Below are 25,869 nucleotides of genomic sequence, written 5' to 3' on the forward strand. Positions count from 1 at the left end.
AAAAATGACTTTTGGAATCAGTTACCACCAGTACGAAGGGAGGGAAACTGCACGGATGGCTTTGACACACGCGTGAAGGATCCGAACCGGCTCAGCTGGTTCTCGATTGGTGATCTGTATCAGCCCTAAAAACTAGTTGGGAGCATCCGTAATAACTCTGCAGTTCTTAAGATGGGATCGGTGCAGCAGTTCTTGCCACAGAGTATCTGATAATGCCTGGAAAGCAGGGGATGAAGGAAGGAAGTGGGGATGATGGATGGAAAGGATAACAGAGAAGTTAGGAGTAGTGTTAAAACTAGTGATTTCAATCATTTTTGACATTATAAATTGACGCTGTTGAAAGAATGTACAAGTGAGGGTCATCTTTGGTGTTAATGTGCGGGTCTGATGTTAGAGTGTGTGTGTGACACAAGTCAGTAGTGCACGTTAGATGTGTGCCTCACTCTCATTTGTCATCTCTGGAGTGCTCCAACAGCAACAAGATTAAAACCAGAGAAAGACTAAGAGACACACACAAAAAGTTAGTAGCAAAGAGAGAAAAAGAACGAGAGAGTGGAAAATGGAATTAGAGAGACAGAAAGAGAGAGAGAGAGAGAGGGGGGAGGGTTGCTGGTCTTCAGGGACGATGTGACCACGGTTAACTACAAAGCTCCTCACTAAATCCCAGCCCTGCCAAACACACCGGTGCTGCAGTCTGACTCCACAATGGCTCCCTGTCAGTTAAAGGAACAGGATCAAAGAGAGACCGCTCAGCGCCAATTTAAGAAATTGGCCCTTACATTTCCAGAGCTTCAGTTTCAAATAAACCTGCTTGAGTTGACACAGGAATTCAGCCCCAGAATAATATCAAATGAAGACACTTAGCATGTTTTTAAGTTGCCAGCACATCTGATTATATAAACTGTCTGCACCAAGAAATAAAACGGCAATAATTAGCAATTTGGTGATAATACAGGATTCTTTTTTTTTTTTTTTTTTTTTTGCAAGGAAAAAATTCTCCTCGCCAAAACAAAACACAAATTAATATTCAGCTTAGTTACCAGAGCAGTCACCAATGAGTCATATAAGCAGTAATATTTGCTAGTAGCTCTCTCTTTCTCTGCTTTGCTCTCTCTATCTATTCTCTCTGTCTTTCTGTCTCCGTCTCTATATGTCTCTCTCTTTCTCTCTCCCTATTTCCGTCTGTCTGTCTTTCGGCGCCTCTCTCTCTCTCTCTCTCTCTCTCTCTCTCTCTCTCTCTCGTTCTCGTTCTCTCTCTCTCGTTCTCTCTCTCTCGTTCTCTCTCTCTCTCTCTCTCTCCCTCTCGTTTATTTCTATATAGTCATTTTGCATTCTGGACTTGACAGACTGGCCACTCATACATGTCAATCAAGTGGCAAGCGCTATTATAGGGAGGAGAGATGACAACATTTACTATTTTTTTTGAATGGCATGCAGTCTTTCAGCATGGGCTTTACAATCAACTGTGGGGCCGAAATCGACATATTGGGCCCCCCTGCTGTAAATGCTCCATAATTCACCATGAAGATAGCGGGTGGGTTTTCAGTTGATTTCCCATTTTCCCCTCTGATGCCACTGTCAGGTTGTCCAGGCTACTTTTTAATCCACTATAAACAGCACAGCTACAGTAATTCAAAGTCAGTGTGTAGTTTTTGACAGTCTAGAAAAATCAGAAAAGGGAGCATCCTTAGGGTTTATTTCTCTCCAGTGAAGCTCTCAATCATCAGTCCGTCTTCCCCTCTTATCTCCTCAAAGTTCTTATCTAGCTGGGCAGCAACCAGCCGGGCTCAGTGTTTGTTTTTCTAGCCGGCCTACACAGTGCTAGCTCCAGGAGATGGACTCCTCTGTGTGTGTGTGTCTCTGTGTGTGTGCCATGAAGGCATTAGTCAGCCAGCCATGATGTAGGTCAGAAGGGCTGGATGTGAACACGGGTGCAGCTCGAGTGCTATCGGGGGAGGCTCAGGTGGCCAACTGAGAAACATACAGCAACATAGATGAATGGATCACGTATGGTTTGTACCCATGTGTGTGAGAGAGAGGGGAAAACAAGAAACAAGGTCATCTCTCCTCTTTTTCTAAATTGCCTTGACAGCTTTCAGGCTGATAAGGAATCTCAACCATAGATATTAAAACATCCATCTCTGCTGTTTTTAATGAGTAGAAAAGTGGAGAAATAACATCATCAGTGAGATTTGACTCTAAAAATGGGCAACTGCTGTTAAATGGGGTCTGCAGAAGAATGACGTGCACGATATTTGGAAAATTTTACAAGAGAAACGGAGCGTTTATTTCCTACGCATGGCCTTCACACTACACGCAGCTGTTAGCCGCCAGCTAATTGACACAGCTGCATTGCTTGGGGGGGGGGGGGGGGGGGGGGGGGGGAATCGAAATTTTCCATTTAATTTTCCAAATGATGGTTCTTAGAAAGTAAAAGAGTCAAACTTGGACAAGATAATTGTAATTAGTGCATCTCTACAAAAACCAACTTGAACTAACTTGTATATATATCTGAGCATTTGAAACATTTAATAGGTTTTCTGCCTTGTATAAAGCAAATAGTCACAATAGTCAAACTGTATTTTAATTGGTTACTTTATTTATGTCATTACAGCACTAGAAATAATCTCTCCTGCGTTTCTCTGTCAGATCAAAGGAAGGTAATCGACTCGTCTTACATTCTTAAAGATAATTGCCATTATTCTTGATCTCCAGCATAAAAGACTCTGTTGATCAGGGCGTCAAGAATGAGTTGAAGTGTTTGCAGCTAAGAGGAAAGAACTGAGAAGCAGAGAGCGCCACGTCTTTGGGTGTTTGTCGTTGAAAACTCCTAGCCGGTGGCAGGAAGTTGTCGGGGCTGAGGATACTATTACTCAGGAGTGATGTTAGACACACAGCTATGCAGCTTCCGTTTGAGCCAAGTGGGTCACAGGGAAAAAAAGAGGACATGGAAGCAGCCTGATTGTCCACGTTGAAGGGAACTCGGCCCTTAAGAAACAAAAACCCTGCTTCCTCAAAGACCTGGAACGCGGGCCTCCTCTCTCCGTTTACAATGTTTTTTTGGACGAGCATGAGACAGACATCACTTGAGACATCACTGTTCTCATGAGAGCTCTCTGGCTTAAAGATGCTCGAGAAGAAGCAAACACTCCAGTCTCACGTGTCAGAGTTGAACCATGTAAACACTTGACAGAAGAAAGAAGAGATTCAAGAGGTTCTTGATTTTAAATACCCACACACTGGGGGAACTTTTATCACAGCCCACCCTCCTACACCTCCCCCTCATGTTTAGCCAATCACTTTGTTTAGCTGCTTGTTGTTTCTGGTGCCAACTTATTAAATGTATCATATAGTCAAAATGAAAGCCACTCTCCAATCCCACCCCTCACGGCCCCCCCCCCCCCCCCTTGCTTTATTATGTTATTATATCAGTGGTATAAAATGATCTTCAAATGACATAATATCATTTATCGCCATTATTTCTGAGACGATATATAGTTCAACAAAAGAAGTCATTGTGACAGGCCTAATGTCTCTTACTGTCTCACTTCAGTAAAAACCTAACCTGACCTTATGTTGTCTTTGTGTTTGTGTTAACAGCCCATTTTTAAAAATCTAGGACTAATGTTACACCTGCACAGCAGATAAAGGGAGGACTAGCATTAAAGGGATACAGCATGTTAGTTGGTTATGAATTAACTGGACATAGGAACCTCACAAAAGGATCTTTTTTAATGAACATTTTGAAAAAGATTGGTTCATTAAATGAACAGTTAAAGCTGAAACGATTAGCCAGTTGACTAGAAATGAAACTATATTCACAGTTGAAAATGGATTTTTAGTCATCTTTAAAGCAGAAATTCACAATATTTGCTTTTTGCGTCTTCTCAAATGTGAGGATTTGGAGCTTTTCTGTGTCAAAGTCAAGTCTCTAAATTTTTAAAGCACATTTTAAAAAAAACAGCAGCTGACCAAAGTGCTGAACAATCATAAAAATACATGCAACATATAAAGCAAAAATACAAAGACTAGTGCCAAAGAATGCAATGTTAGTTTAAGTTTCAGATGAGTTGATTTTCTTGTGGGTTGAGAGTTTTACATTGACACAGTCAGTGTTAAGAGACCTTTTGCAGTTTGTGTGTCTCAAGCAAATTCTCTCCATATGGTTATAAGCTGCATATTAGTAAAATCAGTGCTGTTTTAACCTTCATTTAACATGTTTCCTCCATTCTAATTTCCACCTGCTGAGAAGAGCACTCTGATTAGCCTCTCTGCTTTCATTTGAACATTTCTGCACCACTAAATTACAATCATGTCTTCTCCATTCAACAGTAAAACATGACTCTTGTGAGCAGCTGGCATCTCATCCACCTGTGCTCACACATGACCGATGAAGCCTCTGATGACTTACAGGAAATCAGCAGTTGATTTATTGCTTCAGTTATTTATCAGAGCGATCCTCCACGATTGTTTTGGTATTCTATGATTTTCAGCACTGCTCGTGTTATGACAGGAGGAAATAATGTGTGGTAAACTAGTTGATATTGTTTTCAAAGGGCAGGTTAATGTCATCCGCTAATTGACTTCATCAGCTAATGATCTGTTTTGGAAGTATTTGCCTCCATCAGCCACAGCAGAATGAAGATGAGCTGGAGAAAAAAAAGAAATATTTCCCTAAAATGGAAAACTACATTTTGTGCTGTCACGATCGCCCTGAGAGAAGAGTCGAGGAGAGAGAAAATCTCACAATAACAGGAGGAGAGGGTGCTGCTGGAGTGCTAGAGTGACTCGTGATAGGGTGATAGGCCTGTAATGACACAGCCGGCTATAGTTGGATATATTCACAGGCAATATTTCCCTCAGGATATCGTCCTTGCCGGGGGGCACACTTACCCACAATTTTGACTCATTTTAAAGTTTAATGATCAATCCGCCGCACTTTGAGAGCAAAGTTAAGATGCTACATCTAGAAGAAGTTTATGCTCTTGTAAACAGTTTGATCAGAACATTTGTGCTGTCAGTCAGCCTGGAGAAGACAGTTTAAGTGGATGCTGCCCTTTTCATCTACACTGAAACACAGCAGTTTACAGAAGAAAGAAGACATAGTCAGTGTGGATCCAGTGGTTGCGTCAGACTTTCTCATTGTACGTCATTTTTGATGGACAGGGTCGTAAAACTGTCATAATCTGTCATTACCCATCATGTTCATTTTCATTTTTTCCAAGACATATTTAATAGCTTTTTTCATTCATTTTTATTTTTATATAATTGGTGCAGCAAGTCTTAAGCACTTCAACCTGAATGCCACGTGTCATCACCTGAATAGCGAGATGTGTTAAGCCCATTGTGGAGGTCAGTAATGATGCCTCACCTGGAACATTCATCAAGTCTCCTCTGCACACACATTATCAGTTATGGTTTGCATCCTCCACCACATCACTCCCTCTTCTTTCACCTCGTTTATCAAAGCATCACAATTATCAGGCTCTTTAAAGGAGCTTCAGACACTCAGCTGCCCTGACATTTTGTTATAGAATAGTGCTGGGCGGTATGACCAAAAATGTATATCAAGGTATTTTTCAAAAACGGTATATGATGGTATTTTTCAAAATAAAAGCGGTTTCACGGTATATGACGGTATTTTTTTTTTCATGCATAATCAGGTGTTCACAACATCTTCTACTGGTTGAGAGAGGAACTACTACTGTACTGCAGTAGATTGATTTAGGATGGACTTTGGACTTTTTACTGTCATGATGAGTCAATATTGTAGAATTCCACACTAGTAGTAATATCAGAGCCGACAACATTCCACGTTTTTCCCAGTTTTCTCCAGTATTTTAGACTCATCTCCTTCGGCTCTCCTGTTTTGTCTTCTCTCTCCGGAATCTCCAGTAATTTACAGCCCCAACTTTGTTTGTTAATGATAATAAGAAGAGCACAATAACAAAGGTTTTACTTTGAAAGCTTAGACAGGAAGCCGCCACAGCTCTGTTAGTTTGACAGAAGCTGAAACAGCGAAATGTTTTAACTGTAAATAAAAGTGCACATTTTCCAGCCTGCGTCAGACGATGCTGAGTTTACTGACTAATTATTAAAAACCAGGATGTGGGGCGCGCAGGTGGTCAGTGGTTAGAGTGCATGCCATATACGCAGCTGACCTCGGTTCGAATCCCGATCGGAGGTCCTTTGCTGCATGTCACACCCCCCCTCTCACTCCCATGTTTCCTTTCAGTCTACTGATAAATAAAGGTGTCTATGCCAACAAAATCTTTAAAAAAAAAAAAAAAAAAGTGTGGCGCGGCGCAGCGTTCCTAACGTTGTGTGATGAAACACACCGGTATGGCGGTACATTAAAAAATCATATCAATACAAAAATGTACACCGGTATTCAGTGTGAACCAGTAAACCGCCCAGCACTATTATAGAATATAGTGATGCACGTCAAAGACAAGATAATAGCTAATTAATATGCACACTTGCCACTAACTGGACAGGAGTGTGTAGAAGTTATAGTTACAGTTGATCATCCTCAGTTTAATCTGTCAGAATGAAGGATGGTGGAAGCTCCTTGGTAGCTGAGTGCTTACAGTGCAGGCCACATAATGGCACTGTCCCTGGTTCGATTCCAGCAAAAGATTTATGCTGCAGGTCATCCCCCTCCCTCTCCATGTTTCCTGTCGGCCTCTATGACAGCTACTGTCAAAAAAAAGCCCAAAAATAAATCTTTGGAGAAAAAAAAAAGAAGGACGGCCTTCAGATTTTTCCACCATTATTAAAAAAAATGGAGTCCATGACCTTCTATGTGTATTCCCAGTAACTGTTGCTGAAGCAAAGGCACCACACACCACATTAAATATCTCTTATGTTAATATGAGAAGTGTAAAAATATGTTTGGTTCATTATGAAAGTGTGACAGAACAAATTAGACTGTGTCAGGCCGCCACAGTTTAGCTAATTAATGGGACACACTAAGAGGCATAATTTCCACTTAATAGACAGAACCATTTTTTATTAAAATTAGAATTTACTCGTTATTATGAAAAGGTAGATCTTTGTTAAAATGCTACAAGAATTACTTCATCACATCTTCTAGCTCTTCCTTTTTTTTTAATGGAAAGGTTTTCAATTTGTGATCTTTGTAGGTGTTTTTATGTTGCTGCTGTCACCAGGTCCTGCCTGTGAGTCAGCTGAGCGATGTTGTAGAAGGTCTGAGATCCAAAATGAATCTTATGTTGCCGGTCCAAACATGCTTTTTAAGTTGCACCTTAACCTACAGAGAATAAACCAGAGGGGAAAAAAAGCATAAACAGGCTGCAACATTTCACAAACCTATCTCGTCTCATAATGATACACCTGTCAGCTGAAATGGAAATAGGACCACGGTTTTGAAAAGTACACCTGTCGCACCAACACGAACCACTTTGCCGTATTTTCGTGCTCTGCTGCTCTCGCATTCCAAAGCCCAGCTCTTGAAAGGTCGGCCTTTTATAACTCCTCAATCACATCACACTCTTCTTCAACTGCTTCTTATTTTTATATCATTATCATGTTATTTAGCAGAGACCATACCCTGTGAAGGGTGACGACCACAGATAGATGACCCCCCCCCCCCCCCCCCCCCCCCACACACACACAGGATAGCACATTCATGAAGATTCAATGTGGGTTGAACCTGCTTTACTCTCAGTTCAAAATGACTCGCTGTCACTTGAGGTATCCATGAGACGGGAGATGATGGCGTTTTTAGTTGAGAGAGTTTCTGTCATCTGCAGCACGGGGGGGGGGGGGCTTATCAGGGTGGTGAAGAACAGCCAGTAATAGCCCCAATATGTGAGTGAGGGTGTGTTATAGCAAAGTCCAGATCTATATTTTAGATTTTTTTGGTCTAGATACTGATCTGAGTCCTGGGTATATGCTGATACTGAGTCCAATCCAATACTTTAATGTACTTAAATGTTGTTTAGATATTTATCTAGACATAACAGGTTGACCCTTCTAAATTTGGCACACATAATTTTTCACAAGCTTCTTGCAGTGCTGAGGGTCCCGTGTTCTCAACTATGAACTGAATGAAAATATAAAGGAGATAATGAGACTCCTATAATTGACATAGCGTGACACATCCATACGCCTGTCACGATAACTACATTATGGACCTTATCGTAAAATACTTCCTCTATTCTGTTTGCCACCTGCTGATTAAAGTGAAGGGGTTAGCCTTCAAGTTAGCCACAGCAGGTTAGCCTAGCCTGGTCAGGCTCAGTTAGGGTGGACCGTCCTTTTAAAGTGGACCATCTATTCTCATTGTAGGGTCATTTAGCTGCTACTAAACTGAGAGCCGTGGTGGTTGTAAATTAGTTTTTGTTTTGTTTTTTAAGACAGAAAAGTGCATTTTTAGTAAGAAATGTAGGACTTGCACTTGTCCATCTCGGAAGCTTAAGCTTAGAGACAAGACGTATCACTCTGTTGGTGTTCTGAGAGCTACAAAAAGACTCACATTTGTACAGTGTTGTTACTGTACTCACAAATTCTCTTTGGCTGAGCATAGTGGGTTCGTGGTTTGTGAGTTACTCATAGTTAGCATGAATTAGCACGGATGTTCCACATAAGAAGGAAGGAGGAGTGATAAAAGATTTGATAACAGATTCCGACGGTGTTGAAATTGTATTTTCACAATCGGGAGGTGTCAGAACTCACTCACTCAGTCAGTCAGTCACTGCTGTTCCCTTCATTTTCACTCCTATATGCAGCGAAATACTCACACTGCAGGCTGTTAAAAAGGAGAGCAGCTACACAACACTTACAGGCTGAGAAAGACTGATTACAGTGAACGTGGTATCACATTGGATTGGGTTTATTTTAGCTGATTTGGCACATTTCACTTCATCTGTTCAACAACTGTTGTGATGCTGATTCAAAGGAAGGACATCTCTAGTGTGTGTCCCTATATGTTTCACTTTAACCACACACAATTACAAAAAATAATGAATATCGACTGCCCACATACTGTCTGTTGCCACGGTAATAAGCGATTAGTTTTAAAATGCCCCGCATGAGTCCGACACCACGACCTGGTGTGAAAGGCAGCCTTTATGTTTGTATTTCCCTCCTGCAAGTCGGGAGCACCACTACAATCAGATACTGTGCAGTCAGCCCGGTGTAATGAGTAAATTAACTAATTAAGACTTGACTCGCCGTCCGTGACCTCTGTCTGCGTATGTCTGTTTGTTGCCATGGTTACGTGGCATCCAGCCTGCCAACACCCCCCCCCACAGAGTTTTATTGTGTTTCCACGGCTTGAAAAAACACCTCTTTAATATACTAAGATCCCCCCTTCCTCAGGACCGCTGCTCCTCTCTGGTTGCCATGGAAAGGGCCAGGCTTTCTCCGAGCAGTAGATTTCATGACGCTCCAGGAAAAAGAAGAAGAAGAAGAAATTCCAGGGTAGGATAATAGAATGAGGAAGCGATTAGCAAAAGCCGGACACGACTGGAACAACTAATCAGGGAGGAGCTTTTATTAACTTTTCGGGGCGATGTCAGGAGGATGTTAGGAAACGCCAAAAGGGGGCGAAACATTGGGTGGTCACCTGGGCAGCGAGGCGTTTTGGGCCCACGCTCGCTGTCGTCAAGGTAATGGTGCCGGGCAGCTGTTGACGCACTCTTAATTGTACGTTTGACATTATACGAAACTGGAGGGAAGGGAATCACCGACAGTGGAAAAGAAAAGAGTGATAGAAGACAGGGGGGCAGGGGGGGGGGCTTGGAGAAGGACAGAGAGAGAGAGAGAGATAGGAGAGAAGCTGCAGAAGGCTCATACATGTTCGTGCAGGAATTAATATTCACCAGAACTGCTGGCGTGCACCGTTTCCTGTTTTGCAACCTGCACATTTATGTAATTTGTATGATGGCGTTTGTTCTTGCGTGACAATGTTCTGACTTAGTATAATATGCAGCAGAATCAGCAACCCATCGGTGCTTTTAAACTCCTCATTTTCTTTGGTCACGCTCTCTGGGAACACACACACACACACACACACACACACACACACACACACAGAACGCCCGTGCAGACATTAGCCAGTCATCTACCATCGGCGCCCGTCTAAATATCACATTTAAATGCACGTTGCTGAGGGCGCTCTCACTAGCAGAGGCACAGAGGATGGCATACAGAGGAGGTGTGACCCCCCCGTCCCCCTCCCCGCCCCTCACGGGTGTAGACACACACAAACACTGAGGCACACACCGCACAGACAAAAAATTTGTAAGATCGAAGTCACCGGCACACAGAAAAACCTCATTACAGAGAAATAGAACATACACACTCACTTACATTCACACCCAGGCTGTAACACACACACACACACACACACACACACACACACACACACACACACACACACACACACACTAAACAGAAACATATAATACAATCTTACACATGCATGTACACGCCGTAACGGCCGACCCGATGTAGCAAAATATGTTTCTATCAATTAAAGTCAGACGTGGAGTCTTAGCATGAATATTTATGAGTTGTTTCCAGGGCGATGTTGCGTAACTGGGAAGCTGTTTATTTTGGTCTCTGTTGGCCCCACATTCAGCATCATGATAGAATTATAAAATGGTTGCATTGTGTTGTGTGAAGGATAATTAGTATGAAATGTCTGTTTCTCGCTCTCTCTCTCTCTCTCTCTCTCTCTCTCTCTCTCTCTCTCTCGCTCTTGCCCATTCATTTTCTCCGTCTCATTGACTTTGTGTCCAAGTCTCACTTCTTTATCTTATTTCTTTCTGTCGTATTCTGTTTCCTCAGTATTCTTCCGCATGTCTTTTATTTTGGCGGGGTCATCTCTCCTTCACTTTTGGTCCTTTTACTCTGTTACATTCTAATTCTTTCTCATGTGCACCTGTTGTGTAGTTTTGTGACTCATCACGGACCAATCACCGGTGTTACGTTCATTTTGGTAACTGATTTTAATTAGGTTTTTATTGCAGAGCGATCAGAAGCCACATTCACTTACTCATTCACTAAAACGGTGTTTCCTATCATGATGTAGCTTGAGGAGAAAATTAAAACCTGGAATATAACGTAGTGATATTCCAGTTGTGAGAGTCTAGAGGATGATTTAAATGTTTGCAGAGCTCCACAGCGCAAATATTTCACTCACATTTTGCCCCTAAATAATTTATGAGGAGCACAGTGTGTGAGTAAAGATTGCAAACTACCATAATCTCGTTTCCCTGGCTGGTAATTGTTCAAAAAGTAGTATTTATTAGTAGATATAAAGTATAAATCAGCACACTGCTTGTAGCCTCTCAGAGAGCTGCTGGTAGTGTTAGAACAAGACACCAGAGAGGCTGTGATGTACTAATAAACTAAACATTCTTTTATTTTGTTTAGCATTAAACAAAGCACATGGGATAACTAACTGTGCTGTGTTATATTCAGAGCTGATGACATAATAAACAGTAGGGCTGTGGCTACATACGGACACACCCCCTAACACACACACACACACACACACACAAACACACACACACAAAGTTTAAAAAGCCCCCATGAATGTGCTTCTAGTGACTATCAAAGCTCCAGTGGACTCTTTGTGTTTCCAGCATGGACACAGAGTCTGACAGCAGTTGCTCGTGGCTTTTCTTCTTCACTGTCACCAATAATTGCTGAACTGACTGTCACCAGTCTGTTCAGCGCCTCCATGAGAAGGTGGAGGGTAGTGGTGGTGAGTCAACCTAACTGAATTCATTTAATTCCAGCTCTAGTTTAAAACACACAATAAGGACACTTCCTGATTAATGAATGAACTTGTTGACTGTGGTCCAACACAAAAAGGTGAATGATAGTTGAGTTCTTGTTCTCTCATTGATACTGGTCTTAGAGGAATGGTGTTCTATTAGAATACTGGTCTTGCATCATACTGCCCTCAGTCTATTTCAATCTGAGTCTGTTTGACAAAAACCTGAGCTCACCCACACACAGCAGAAACAGCAGCAGGTGGTAAGACAGTGAGACACAGTAATGACTTAGTGTGAAAGATAAACTGCTGAGAAATCCACCCATTACTGACTTCATAAACTCTCTCTTACTGCAACATTTTTCACTCAACTCCTAGATTTCTTTCTGTGTGTTCCTTATTTTTTCATCTAGGAGCACATATACTCTTGGGGAAAAAATATTAGTGTTCATTCCCGCTTTGAAAAAACAACATTGATCCTCAAATTTGATTTGGGTTAAAAAAAACAAAAAACATTTCAGCATTGCCATTGTTAGAAGAAAGTTCTTCCATTAATTGCTTTCGAAAGAAAAATCTATATGATGATCTATGTCCTTGCAGTTATTTAATAATGATAACGATGATGGTTTGATAATGCTTTTGTTTTGAAGGCAGACTCTTTTTACATCCTAGAGTATTCATGCTAAATCTGACTAGCTGGTGCTGACTTTGAGCATCATCCAAATATCATCCTGCTGTGTAGTTTCCAGCAAACAAAACTCTTGTGAAAACTGTTAATTAGCTGAATTGGCAAAGATGGAGAGTAAAAAAAATACTGGGAGTATCACTTATCCTGCTGTTAATTTTGAAGGTTGATATTGAAAACTCATTTGAATTATTTTGTGATTTAGATGTACAATAAACACGTGTATGTTACCTTATATGACCTTACATTAGTCCTGTACAGGAAAAAAAATGACAGATGAAAAGCAGGATAATGAACACATTGTGTGTTGGCGTTAATAATAAATGAGCACATTTGACGGCACCTACAGTTTGATTTCTTTGGTTCTTTAGTAAAACTTTACTGTTTTTGTACAATGTTATAATTATATATTTACTTAATTTAGGTTCTCATGTCCCACTTATAAGCAAACCAGAAATTCAAGTTTTTTTGGAAGCGGACACACCTGGTATTAAAATGTGATCTGTATCCTCATGTGAATGCAAGGTGTCAGTGCACTCAGAACACATTGTGGTCTCAGTTTGATCAGATCAGTTAGACCACATCTGGAGTGAGTCAGGCTCGCAGTGTGATTGGATGTCAGCCAGGTGTAAATGTAATCCATAAGGCAGAAAATGCAAAAGCATGTCCTGCAAAAGCTACAGATAGCTAGAAGCTAGAAGTCTTCTTTCACTAAAAATAATGTAGAAATGAATGACGTTCAATGGTAGCAGGTCTGCTTTAGATCTGGGACACACACGCCATGTTTGTTGATAAATCCACCTCAGCTAATTTGCCTGCTGAGATCTGATTAGAGTGTTGGCAAAACTGAGAAAATAAGAATACATTTTAATGCAAAGATGTTTCCCAATACACATCACATGTTAATTCCAGGTTTAAATGAAGCCAGAGTCACTTCTCAAAGCCAGTAACTGGTACACATGACATCTTTCTAATGTTTCAGTTCATTATTGGAAGTGTTAACAATATTCAATCTCAGTTTTTCAATATTCAGTTTTTCAATATTCAATCTCAGTATTCAAGCTCAGTCACTTAGTGTTGCAGTAACTGTTGTAGGGCTGCTTTTAAAATGAGAACTTAAAGTCGTTTATCCATGAATCTGTTTTTTTGCAGACTGACACATAATCACACACACACACACACACACACACCATGTTCAGTGATGTTTTCTCATTTTGTCAGAGATGTGAGCTCTGTTGCTCTGTGGAGGTCTGCAGCTGAATCCACATGGATCACAGCAGGCCGTCAGTTCCTTCCACATTTCCTGAGTTCAGAAGGTCATTAATAAACAGACCCACGTGCACTCTGGTGAGAGCTTTTTTTTCAAGGTTTCTCAATGAGATGCACCGATTGATCGGCCTGTGATCAGAATCAGCCAGTTAAATTTGTACCCGCACAGCAGTTGACGTTGCAGCGCTGCCACTGCCAGCCTTGTTCTTCTACGTTGAGTTTGCGTACATGTGTGGAGGAACAACTATGAACTCATGTAAAACATCAACCACACAAGCCCAATTTCCAATGCCTTGCTTGCCACCTGCTGATTAAAGTGAACAAGATTAGCCTCAAAGTTAGCGACAATGGTTGGCCTAACCTGTCCGAGCACTTAAGGTGGACTGATGTTCAAGGTGGACCAGCTGTTCTCATTTTAGTGACAGTCTCAGCCACTCTTCAACAGAGAACAGAACAATCTCTTGCTGCCTATATTTATATTGATATTTTAAGAATAAATAATATACTGTGATAGATACCATTACTCTCCATCCTTCATAGTATACTGTGAAATTTAAGTCATAGTGCCTGGCCCTTGTTCATACAACTGAATTTTCCATGAAAGTTAGAAGTTTTTTGAAGGAAAGTAGAATTAGAAATCAATGAAAATCAGACTGAGATAATCAGGAATAGGAGTCAGCCAAGAAAATCTCTAGCTTCTCTTTATTTTTTTAAACTTTAACACATTTAAATGAGGAAAATGATGACCAAAAATGCTTGAGGATTTAGTATTTAGCCCAGTATAAGACGCCAATCAAGTCAACACACATGTTCAACAGTTATTCACGTTGATTTTAAACATATTTAAAGTTTAAACAAAGCTCAGTTTTCCTCAGTTTGCTGCAAAGACCTCAAATATTATTTCTTATGTTCAACAGTCTTTTTAGCACAGTAAATATGTTTAGATGTCATATCATCCTCCCACACTGAATGTGATTAATACACAGGCTGTGAACTGTACATGTGGTGTGTATATACACTATCACCCAGCCGAAACACAAAGGATTTGACACCTGATGTTTGTGTTTTCATGTAACAGACAGGGTGTTGTTTTGTAAAACGCCACCTCCAGCTCTACAGCAGGCTGCTGTTCTTCAACCTGGATCACAGCTGTCACCGCGTGTCATCCGGCTGCGGTCGAACACATCTAAGCCCACATAATGGCGAGGCGAGATTAGTTTTCAATATTTTCTTCCTTTCAGCGACCGCGCGAGAACAGCACAATGTCATTGTCCTCCTGTCACCTTTTTGCTTCAGCATCCCGCTGTTTGTTTTTCATGGCTGACCCACATCCTCACGGGGGTACAGTTGTGTCAACACCCCTGGGGCTCGTACCACCATGTGAAACCCAAGAAAATGTTTCCTTCTAGCGCTGTATGCCTCCTCATGATGTTCCTCTACACCTGCCCTATTTCCTGCAGCTGATGTAACTGCACTGTAGTAGGGTCAGAGGGGGTGGGGGTGGGTTGTTGGTCTACCAGTAGAGACTGATGGTTTTTTCTCCGATATCATGATCTGAATTAGAGGAGGGGGAGTTGTAGTCTGGTTTTGTGCTGTTATCCTGCTAGCTTTGGTGACCATGTCTACTAATATCATAAAAATCTATTTTCTTATTATGATATAAAACATTATAGGACTTCAGGGGGAAAAATGAGCGCAGGTGCTGTTTCACACTGCAAAAGTCTCTAAAACAGTGGAGTATTACTTTCCCATCAGTCAGTATGTACTCTTAGTTTAGCTTTAATTCATTTCCAAAAGAGACCCCTGCTGTACACCTGTCCTCCTGTAATGTTCTGCTCTTTGTGTGTCAGCCTTGGTTTCAATAACTCTTTGTGTGTGTGCACCGCAGGTAGACCAGCAGCAGCCACTTCACAGAAGCTAATTTTGATCCAAACAAAGAATATAGAATGGAAAAACCTTTTTGTTTCACCTTCTTCCTTCTTATTGCTTCCTGCAGGGAGGAGGAGGAGAGCCTGCGGGACAAGATCCGGGCAGACCATGAGCGAGCTCTGCAGGAGGCCAAGGAGAAGCTGCGAAAGTCACGCGAGGATCTGAAGGCGGAGATTCAGACAGAAAAGAACAAAGTGATTGAGGACCTGAAAAAGAAGGATGCGGGTCCCAAACCTTTGCCGCCAGTCCCCATGCCCAAGGTGGTGGGCGTCAACGACGGCGAGCCGCTAGAGCCTGACGTCAAAGAGAAACGCGACAAGATTCGAGAGGTAAGATGAGAGTTTCTCTTCTTGTGTCATTGCAACACACTCAGCTTGTATAGCAGCACTGCAGCAAGAACCAGACCCTTTCTTTCATTCCAGATTACAACCCATAATTATATTGACTACAACTGCTGGTGAAACAATTGCCCTTATTTTTAAAGGGTTTCAAAGGTTAGGTGGTATTCTGTCTCAATGAATGAATCTAACCTACCGAAATGACTGAAATTGGGTCGTCTAAAAAAGTCATGTCTGCTTGGGTAACTTTTCAATGAATTGCCCTGGCCTGAGCTTGACTAAACTGTACTGTCTGAATAAATTTCTGTTGCACGCTGTCTGTTTCGGCGCCAGCTCTTATTTAAGGCAACAGCGAGCCAGACGGACAGTGCCTGTGCAGAATGCAGATGGTGCTATCTGGTCCCGCTCTCTATAGACACTAAGCCAAACCCCAACCCATCTCCCTCTCTGTGCTGCTCCGCCCCCCCCCCCCCCTTTTTTTTTCTCTCCCCCTCCGCAAGTTCTCCTGCATAATTACCTCATATCATCTCTCTTGAAACGGCACTTGGAGTCAGAACACTCGCCGCTCACGGGGAGCCGGCCCATTCACTCCAAAACCCGCCTTTGTCGCTAAATGCCCCTTTTGTTCCCTTCATAATTACCATTCAGAGAGAATGCCATACGCTCCCAAATGAGCAAGAAAGTAGCAGCAGTATGGGCTACGGCTCAGTACGCGCCCCTTTTTTCCTGATTGCCCCATGATTCCAAGGAGAAATCATAATAGCACACTGCCATACAATTGTATCCACAAGACAGGCTTTTTTTCTTTCTGTCCTCCTTTTTTAAAATCCCAGCCACCAGACAGCCATTTTCCCATTTGATGTTGTAAAGTCAAGTCCAAGAAGGAGTATCAGCATCCATCTTTGTGTCATCCATTGTGTTTCCTGTGGACGGTAAGTAGCGGTCTGGGCAGTGGTGTTTGTTGAACCAGTCTGCTGTTTCATTTCTTTGGGATTATACCATCTGTCTGACCTACTGCACAACTACGCAGGAAGTCTGAGCCTGTTTTTTAGGCTTATTTTGGTTTGGTCCAAAATCTGGTCCAGTGCCCAGTTCTGTGATGGACTGTGATGGATCAATGATTGCACTCATGTGTATACTTCTGGTTATTATGACCGAAGGGGATTAGATGATCATTTTCGATTACTTTCCATCCATCTAGCCTCGAGGACGGTTATGTATGGTGGTGGTACAGTCACGAAATACACACGCTGACGACATTATTTCACAAAAACACGAAAGAAATAACTTTAAAATACATTTTATAGTGAACAAGAATCCTATCATACAAGATAATCACTCCACTCTATAATATATGTTTAAAATATATGTAGTTGATGAATGTTTAGAGTTTTTGGTGATTGGAACTATCTAAATGCTCAGTCTAAAAGGTAGGTCCAAAAGACACAACCAGGTGCGTCCAAAAGGTATATCCATGTTTATCTCAATGAAAAGACCAATTTAAGGTCCACATCTGTAATTCGTAAGTATCCCAAACAGTTCTTCTAGAATAATCTAGTTTACTTGATCTGGTGATCATGGTAAGTATTGTAGAGTCTTGATAATGAACCACATTATTTTACTACACCTTTGTGTCTCTAGATCAGAATCTTGGTCGTGTTCATATGCTCTGGGGTTTATAAATGAAGCAATGCCTGCTTGCTGGCTATTGACTGTGGAGGCTGAAATTTTGAGTGTCTTCAGTCCAGTCAAGGGTGTGAAATTGTTGGGAATCGGTCGGATCCAGCAGGGTGCTTATGTTGAGCTGTGTGAACCAGTCATGCTAAACAGGCCCTTTTGTTCCTCCCGAAAAAGAAATGAACCTCAGTTTTATGTCTCTCAAATACATAATTCACTGACGGCACAGAACACAAAAAAAAACCCAACCCTGTGCCACGACTTCCATTAGCTCAGAGCTCTGTGCTCTCTTTTAGCTATTCCGCTAATTATGCAACCTGGACATTAGTGGCCATTAAACCTTTGTCGAGAGATGAAGAGAGCTTTAGGCCAATAAAAGAAAAGGAATGGGTTGAATTTGACTATTAACTGTTCCAGTACAATTCACCTGTTACATCATGAGGTATTGTTGGCCCAGAGCTGTTGAAATAAGCCAGCAGTGGCAGTCAGTGTGCCATGGTACAAAGGCACAGTTCACCTTCATTAAGGTTTGGTCATCAATGATATTGGAAAACTCTATTTGGCAGCATTTGTCCATAATGAAATCAAAAACATCTTTAATCTAATGGTAGGAGGTGATGTTTTTCCCTTCAACTTTTCATTAGTTTTCCATGGAGAATTCTTAATATAGAGAAGTTATTTTTGTCTTGGAAGCAAGTAAACACACTGAGGAAGTAGGTTTCCCAAACAAGTCAGCAGGGATACATGTTAAGAATTGGAAGCCATGTGTAATACAACAAAAGCTCAGCTGAATCCTCTTTGTGCACAGAGAACACAAAAAGCATTACGTATCAAACTTGTCGGTTGATAGACAGACGCCTTTGTGCAAGAGACGATCATTTACTGACCTCGTCAACCATAATTAAAGGATTTTTTAGGGAGTTTTTCCAATAACAAAACATGCTTAAAACACCAACTTCACACACAGCTAAATATCAATCATTTTGACAGGTAACAAAAGACTGAATATATCTTCAATATGTAACATTTATGTAATTACTGACAGTGAAATTATGTTCAATTATGATTATTTGGTGAACAAAACCATAAACAAGATATCTGGTTATAACTGATTCATCTAAAAACACAGTTTAAGTAGGATTTACTCTGAATAGTCTTGCTTTAATGTAGGTTCTTTATTAACCCTCACATACTGTTCAGGGTCTAATCTTACATTAGAGAGCAGTAAAAACTCCCTAAATATTGTTTTAGTCTGAAATGTGATACTGAATATATAAACATAGAACAATTTAAACCTTTTAAAACATTGTTGTGCAGTAGTTTGGCCTGTATTTATTCAGAACATACAAATACTAGGGTCATTATATAGTGATAGTGAAGTGATAGTGTTTGCTTTCTGAAAGCTTCATTTAGGATTAAGCACACATGAATCTGTGACTGATGTATTTATGAAGGATTCGTAGTTCAGACGCTAATTATGAGGTTGAGAATATGACCAGTATGTGAGGGTTAAACTAATCTAATAATAAACCAAGAGATGTAATAATGTGTTCATCTTAAATAAGTTAGTTTTGATACCTTACCTCATGTTAGAATACAGCATGTGTGGTTACAATGTGCTGCTACAGCCCCAACTCAAACCACCCTCAGAACCTCCATCATCATGAATGACTTATCAGAGGGGAATGACACAGACAGCCTTGGATTGACAGATGGTTACTGGTGATTGCAGCGCAGAAACACTGCAGACTTGAAAAGAAAAGGAGAATCTGCCACATCAAAGTCCCGTGGCCCACTTGAGCTTGTCGGGGAGGCAGAAGAGTGTCGCGAGCCGCAGAACCGATTGCCGACTTGGCTCGCCGGCCGCTCGGCCGTGACCGTTGAGCGAAAAAGCAAACGATTATAGATTTGCGGCTGGCATCGGAGAGAGTGCGTGCGTGTTTCCCTTAGGATCTATGGGCCGTGGCTGTAAAGCCCAGATAAATCGATGGCTGAAACACTCCCCTTTTAAATGTGAATCTCAATGCTGCTGCAGTCCAGATGTATCAGCCCATAAAGAGACAGTGAAGCTTTCTGGCAGAGGTGAGGAATATCTGCAGAGATCTCAACGTGTGTCCCCTCCTCCATGTCTGCCGCTTAACTCACCTTTTTTCTGTCAAGCATCCTTTCTTATTCTCTGTCTCGTCTAGTCTTTTCAGAGGCTTGACAGTGCTTGGCAGATGGCCTTGTATGTTGATTGCACACCAGGCCTATACTGTGTGTGTGTGTGTGTGTGTGTGTGTGTGTGTGTGTGTGTGTGTGTGTGTGTGTGTGTGTGTGTGTTGGGAGAGTTTGTGTTTGTGGCACATTCGCCTCTGGGGTAGGACACGACTCAGCTTCCATCATTATTCCCTCACACTCTCTCTCTTTCTAATTCTTCTCTTTTGCTCTTGCTGTTTCTGCTATCTTTGTATTGAACCGTTGCTTCTTCTCACTCGCTCGATTTTTTGCTTATTGCCTCTCTTGTTTTTTTTTTACCTCAGTATCTTTCTGAGCATCACCTCCCTTTTAAACTCCTCCCTCTGCTAGCATCATCTGGCAAACTCTTTGTAGAGATCTCCCACATCCAGCCACCCCTCACATGGTTCATAAACTCATCTGTTATCGTAAGGATTGCTGTATTGATTCGGGTTGAACAATGAGCACTTCTCCTTCTCAGACAACACAGTGTATCATTTGAACAGAATGCCGTTACAGGGAGAGTGAAGATGGGGGCAGGTTGAAGATGTTCCATCCATTCCTTTGCAGCATGTCCTGGTTGATTATGTTTTAATTCCATTTCAACATGGATTGCGGCTTAGCTACAAATGATTTTCAGCCAGGCGATTGTGTAACGCTCGATGCCCTCTTGTAAGCCAGCATTTTGTAGCATGTGGTGGGGACGCGACATTTGACAAGCCATTCTCTCTACATAACACATTATGTGTAACTATACATAATATATGGTTCCATATGTCGGCAAGGCTCCCAGCTCATGAATGTACTCTTGATTATGGGTATTAACCTTTTAAAGAAAGTGGATTTCTATATGTGATCTATCCAAAGGGGGCTCATGCATCATTGCCGTTATGTTCCAAAATGGGTAAATAATGTAGTGCTCTTTAAGTACTGCACATTTCCACATAGTGTGATTGATTAGCATGATTACACTAATGCTTCTCCCACGTCATATTGTTCATACCATAATTGTGAGAGTAGCTGAGTGGGGAAAAACTGCACATGTCAACCTCCTGGTAAGAAAATCAATTCGAAGTTTGAGAAATTGAAAGTGAGCTACAGTAGTGCCAACAAAGCTGTAGCAAAATGTCTGCAAAGCCATATTTACTGGCAAAAACACCTCAATAAAATGCTAATAAAATTGATTATAATTTTACAAAGAAGCAAATAACAGTTTGTATATAGGTCCAAATCATGACATATACGTAACCCAACAAAGGTAGCTAAAAAAAGGCTGTTTAAATGGTGTGACTGAAAGGATAGCAGACACGGTTAACATCTTGGAATGATGCATGAACACTTTTAACTTGGTATAAAGAGTTTTTTCCCATTCTTTCCTTTCTACCACCGCTGTGTAAATGCAGCTTAATGGCAGTGTAATGATGATCATTCAGTGACTAACATGCCAGACTGAAACTCAACAAAAGACACCAAAGAATAAAGAAGCAAAAGAAGCTGAAATGAGAAGTACAGTGTAGATTGTAAGAAGATAAGCTGCAGATCTCTCAAACACTTTGGCAGGACTTCTTCAACGTCTTGTGAAACTGATTCCAAGGACTCACATTGACCATGGAAAACAGATGTGTGAACAATAATTTACAAGCACAGTGTGCAAGTAAAGATTAAAACCTACTGTAACCTCCCCTCCAGTTCAGATAATGTACATGGTAGTGTGATTGCTTATCTGTTTCTATGTTAGCCCTGTGATTGACTGGCAATTTGTACAAGGTGTACCCCTCCTTTAGCCCAATGTCAGCTGAGATTGGCTCCAGCTCCCCTGCGAGGAGGTGGAAAGTAGTGGCGTTAAGGTAGTGGTAAGCCTAAGAAGCTGAATCAATTTAATTCCAGCTCTAGTTTAAAACACACAATGAGGACACTTCCTGATTAATGAATGAACTTGTTGACTGTGGTCCAACACAAGAAGGTGAATGATAGTTGAGTTCTTGTTCTCCCATTGATAATGGTCTTAGAGGAATGGTGTTCTATTAGAGTACTGGTCTTGCATCATACTGCCCTCAGTCTATTTCAATCTGAGTCTGTTTGACAAAAACCTGAGCTCACCCACACACAGCAGAAACAGCAGCAGGTGGTAAGACAGTGAGACACAGTAATGACTTAGTGTGAAAGATAAACTGCTGAGAAATCCACCCATTACTGACTTCATAAACTCTCTATTACTGCAACATTTTTCACTCAACTCCTAGATTTAGTCATTTAGGGGTACATGTAGTCTTTGGGAAATAACGTTAGCATGAAGCATTAAAAAATGATGTACACAGATTGTTTTTTTGTAGAACATGTAAATGATTAACTATGATCTTCATGTATTATTCCTCCTTTAAAAACATAAAAGTAAACCCACTATAGCAGCTGTTCTTTTTCTTTGCTTTACCAGTCAAATTCTCTTTCTGCATTTTTCCCAGGTTCCTGCTTAAATACAACCTTGTCTTTGTAAAACCCCTCCTGCCTCCATGCCCAGATCTTCTCATAAAATTTCCTTCCCTTGTATGTCTCATTTACATGATCATTCTAGGAGTTTTTGTTACCTTAGTAATATGTCTTACTATAACACCTAAATTAAATGGACTATCTAACTTCATGAATTACTTGTTATGTAAAAATCGTCTTTTGTAAGAAAGTTAAGCGCCACATCATCATAGAGGCTTGAGTTGTCTTTCTTAGCTGATTTGCATCTTTATTCCTTTAAAAGAAAGCTGAGTTTTGGAATGAGATAAATCACACGTATATGTGGTTGTAACCAGTGGTGGAAGATATCAACACAAGCAATGTAAAATATTCCATTATAAGTGAAATGATATTATGTTGGAGCTACTTTCAAATACTTTATATACAGTTTGTTGTTTTATCCAGTAGTCCCCAACCTTCAGCTCAGGACAGTTTATTTTAAATGTCCTATATTCTCTAGTACACCTTGCTCAGGATACGTATACTTTTTATAGGTGTCACATGATGAGAGGTATAACTTTTTGTCCATATTATTCAGCAGCACCACAAACTACAGTAAAGCCTCCAAAATGACAAAACATAAAACATGTGTTTGATTATGATACATCAGACATGTCAAACAAGTTTTAGTCTTGAGTATTGATAGTATACTAAAATGATCTAAAAACCAATGGAAGGTAGGAAACAGTAACTCAAAAATGACAGCACCGCTTGCATTAATTGGGAAATGGCCATCAGTAAATGAACTTAGAAGCTCTTGCTCGACTGACTGTACAACATCACTGGAATGGTTCTTCAGATGCCTGAACGAGTAGGACATTCCTGCCAAAGCTAAGACACTAACTGTGTTTGGCTGGTGAACTGGTGGCAGATTTCCTTATTGGAGGTAAAGCAGAGGGCATACTGAGCACATTGTTCTAAGTATAGGACACTCATAATGAGCTTCACCAATCAGAGCTCAGGTGATGGAGAGGGAGTGACAGTGGAGCTGGCAGAGGACAAGATCAGCCTCTGGGCTGCTGCCATGCAAGCATAGCTCAATCTCCAGCTTGCTTTCTCTTTTTTTTCAAGCATTAATACAATATACAAGACAAAATCAAACCAAGATCATCCTTCCTCTGTCTGATCAGCAAGTCAGATCACAGGACTGACAGTGACAAATACGCTTCCACACATTTTCCCTCCCCGTATCTTTTGTGGTTGTGTATCTGAATATTTGTCTGCATATCATGGATTAATAGGTTGGCCTGCCTGCACTACATGAGATAAAGATGAAGCAACCCCTATGCAAGGACATCATAGATCAAGCTACCTTTTTTTTTTCTCAAGAGTGAGCCGGCAGGGCAGAAAACATTCTAGGCTTTCAATAACATCTGTCATCTGGCAATTCAGAATTGGGTGCTGAAGAGCAAGGTGGAGGGCTGCAATTGGGAGTCAGTTCTTGCAGGACCCAAGAGACCTAATAAACATGTTTTATGAGTGGGAAGCTTTCACATAAGACTAGAAACTAAATTTAACACATGAAACCAAGATGTCATTTGTTAATGGTGTAACCTTTTTGAATGAACCTACTAGTAGCTGAAACATTAAACAGTCTCAGGGGGGTTAAACGAGTGAAATTAATTGAAGCCAAAATGTGTTTTAATGTCAGTATGAATGATGCTGTTGAATGTTGAGTGTTTCCTACTGTAACTCGGCAACACAACAGATTTTCCTTCAGCAATCAGGCAAACATCACAACAAGAAGCAAAGTTGCAGTTTTCTCTCCTGCTCTGGTCACAGCTTTAATCAAGCCTTTGCTTTTTAAGCTTCTATTAATAGAAATGTAGCACTTCCTGTTGCTACCTTTCCTGTTGCTAATTTAAGTTTTGACATGGTAACTATTGTAAGACTCTTATTGTGATGCAAATGCAGCTTTCTCTTGCCTGCTTAAAAATAGCAACAACCAACCTCAAACACATCCTCGTGATAAGTTATGTATTTTTTTTTTTTTACCATTTCTGTTGTGTCGACATTTTTGCTGCACTTTTGGGTCTTCAGTACTGAATCCACACTTCTTAACAACTCCCCGGTTCCTACAAATTTTCACTTCCAATTCAGAAGTAATTTAGGCTGAAATTGGACGGTCATCTTGGGACTTTAAGCAATCACCCTCGACCCTGATCGCTCCAGTGAGGAAAAGTTTTAAAAAAGAACATTAATACTCTGCCAGCCCTTCTGCAGATTATGCATTTTGTTTGGTAATATAATTCTTTAATCTATTATATTTTACAATGACTGTTCACATTCATCAACATCGGTGCCAGGAGTGGTCAGCAGGCCAAATTTGAATCAATCTATGGCCAGATAGAATGGGGAATATGTACACAAGCCATCAGCTAAGTGATTGTCATATAATACAGTGTGCATTAGGTAGTGTGTGTGTGTGTGTGCAGGATTCTAGCCATGCCCTGCAGACATCTGCTTGCTTGGACTAACTATAGTAGATAAGTAATTGCATGAATTTTAATATTTATTGAGCAGTTATTTTTTCTATATCTAGTATCTTGGCACTGCTACAACAGTTGCTTTTTTCCAACTACTGTGCTTTCTTGTCCTAAATTACTTTCCGCCCTATTTTTAAATAAACAAAACTTGCTTACTGCACAATAAAGCCTACTTTAAAACACTTCCAACCATTCCGCCCCCCTTATTTTCAGCTGCTGAGAGTCATTTAAAAAGGCTGAGATTGAGATGAGAATTGAATGATGGCGTGCAAGATTACTTGTTATTTAAACCAGAACGCATCAGACAAGGTTATGTTTTGAATTGTGCAATATTACCTATTCACAGGATGTTCCTAGTCAGTTTCTGCTCTTGAGCTGGCTTTTTTGAAAACATTTTGCCATGTCATTGTTAATTACAGTGCTCTAGAGATGCAGCACTCAGCCAATGTCATCATTAAATGTGAACACTTCAAAATGCTCGTAGTTGTTGTCATCAGCTTTTCTGTGAGGTTTGAATACAGACTTCATTGGCAAAGATGTCCCTGACAAAAAGTATGTTGTTAGCATGTTATTTCCATATATTTAGTAAGAGACAGGAGACAGCATCTCCCTGGTAGCCTTGTGGCTGACAGAGAAACACCTTAGTCAATACTGAAAGAGTATTTTAGATTCAGGAGAAATTAAAGAAAGCAATGTAGAATGTGAACAAAACATGTAGCTCCTAGTGGGTTCAGCACATTTAAACCTTGAACATCCTCTTTCTTTCATGAGTAGAGGTGATACATTCCAAAGGTGGTAAATTGAGAGACATACTTTGCAATTTTGATAAAACTATTCAACAAATCAACTCTCTGAGTTATCTTTAACATCGTGTTTCCAGAGTACTATTTGTTTGCAGTACTAAAATTTAGAAATTTAGTAAATAAAATAAATTACATTTTACATAAATTACATTTAGATGCATGAAAACACCCCCCTCCCCCAAATGTAGCTACCAGGTTAGATAGGTAT

General features: G+C 40.7%; 1 protein-coding gene across 2 annotated transcripts in view; it reads left to right on the forward strand.

The window, feature by feature from the left end:
• The window catches only part of man1a2 (mannosidase, alpha, class 1A, member 2), a 130,276-nt gene that overhangs the window by 20,300 nt on the left and 84,107 nt on the right, over positions 1-25,869 (forward strand). For both annotated transcript variants that reach the window (XM_053328435.1, XM_053328436.1), the window contains exon 3: positions 15,703-15,964. In XM_053328435.1, coding sequence (XP_053184410.1) covers positions 15,703-15,964 — 262 coding nt within the window. The remainder of the gene's footprint in view (positions 1-15,702; positions 15,965-25,869) is intronic.

The sequence above is a fragment of the Scomber japonicus genome, chromosome 11 (genome assembly GCF_027409825.1).
Source record: "Scomber japonicus isolate fScoJap1 chromosome 11, fScoJap1.pri, whole genome shotgun sequence".
NCBI lineage: Eukaryota > Metazoa > Chordata > Actinopteri > Scombriformes > Scombridae > Scomber > Scomber japonicus.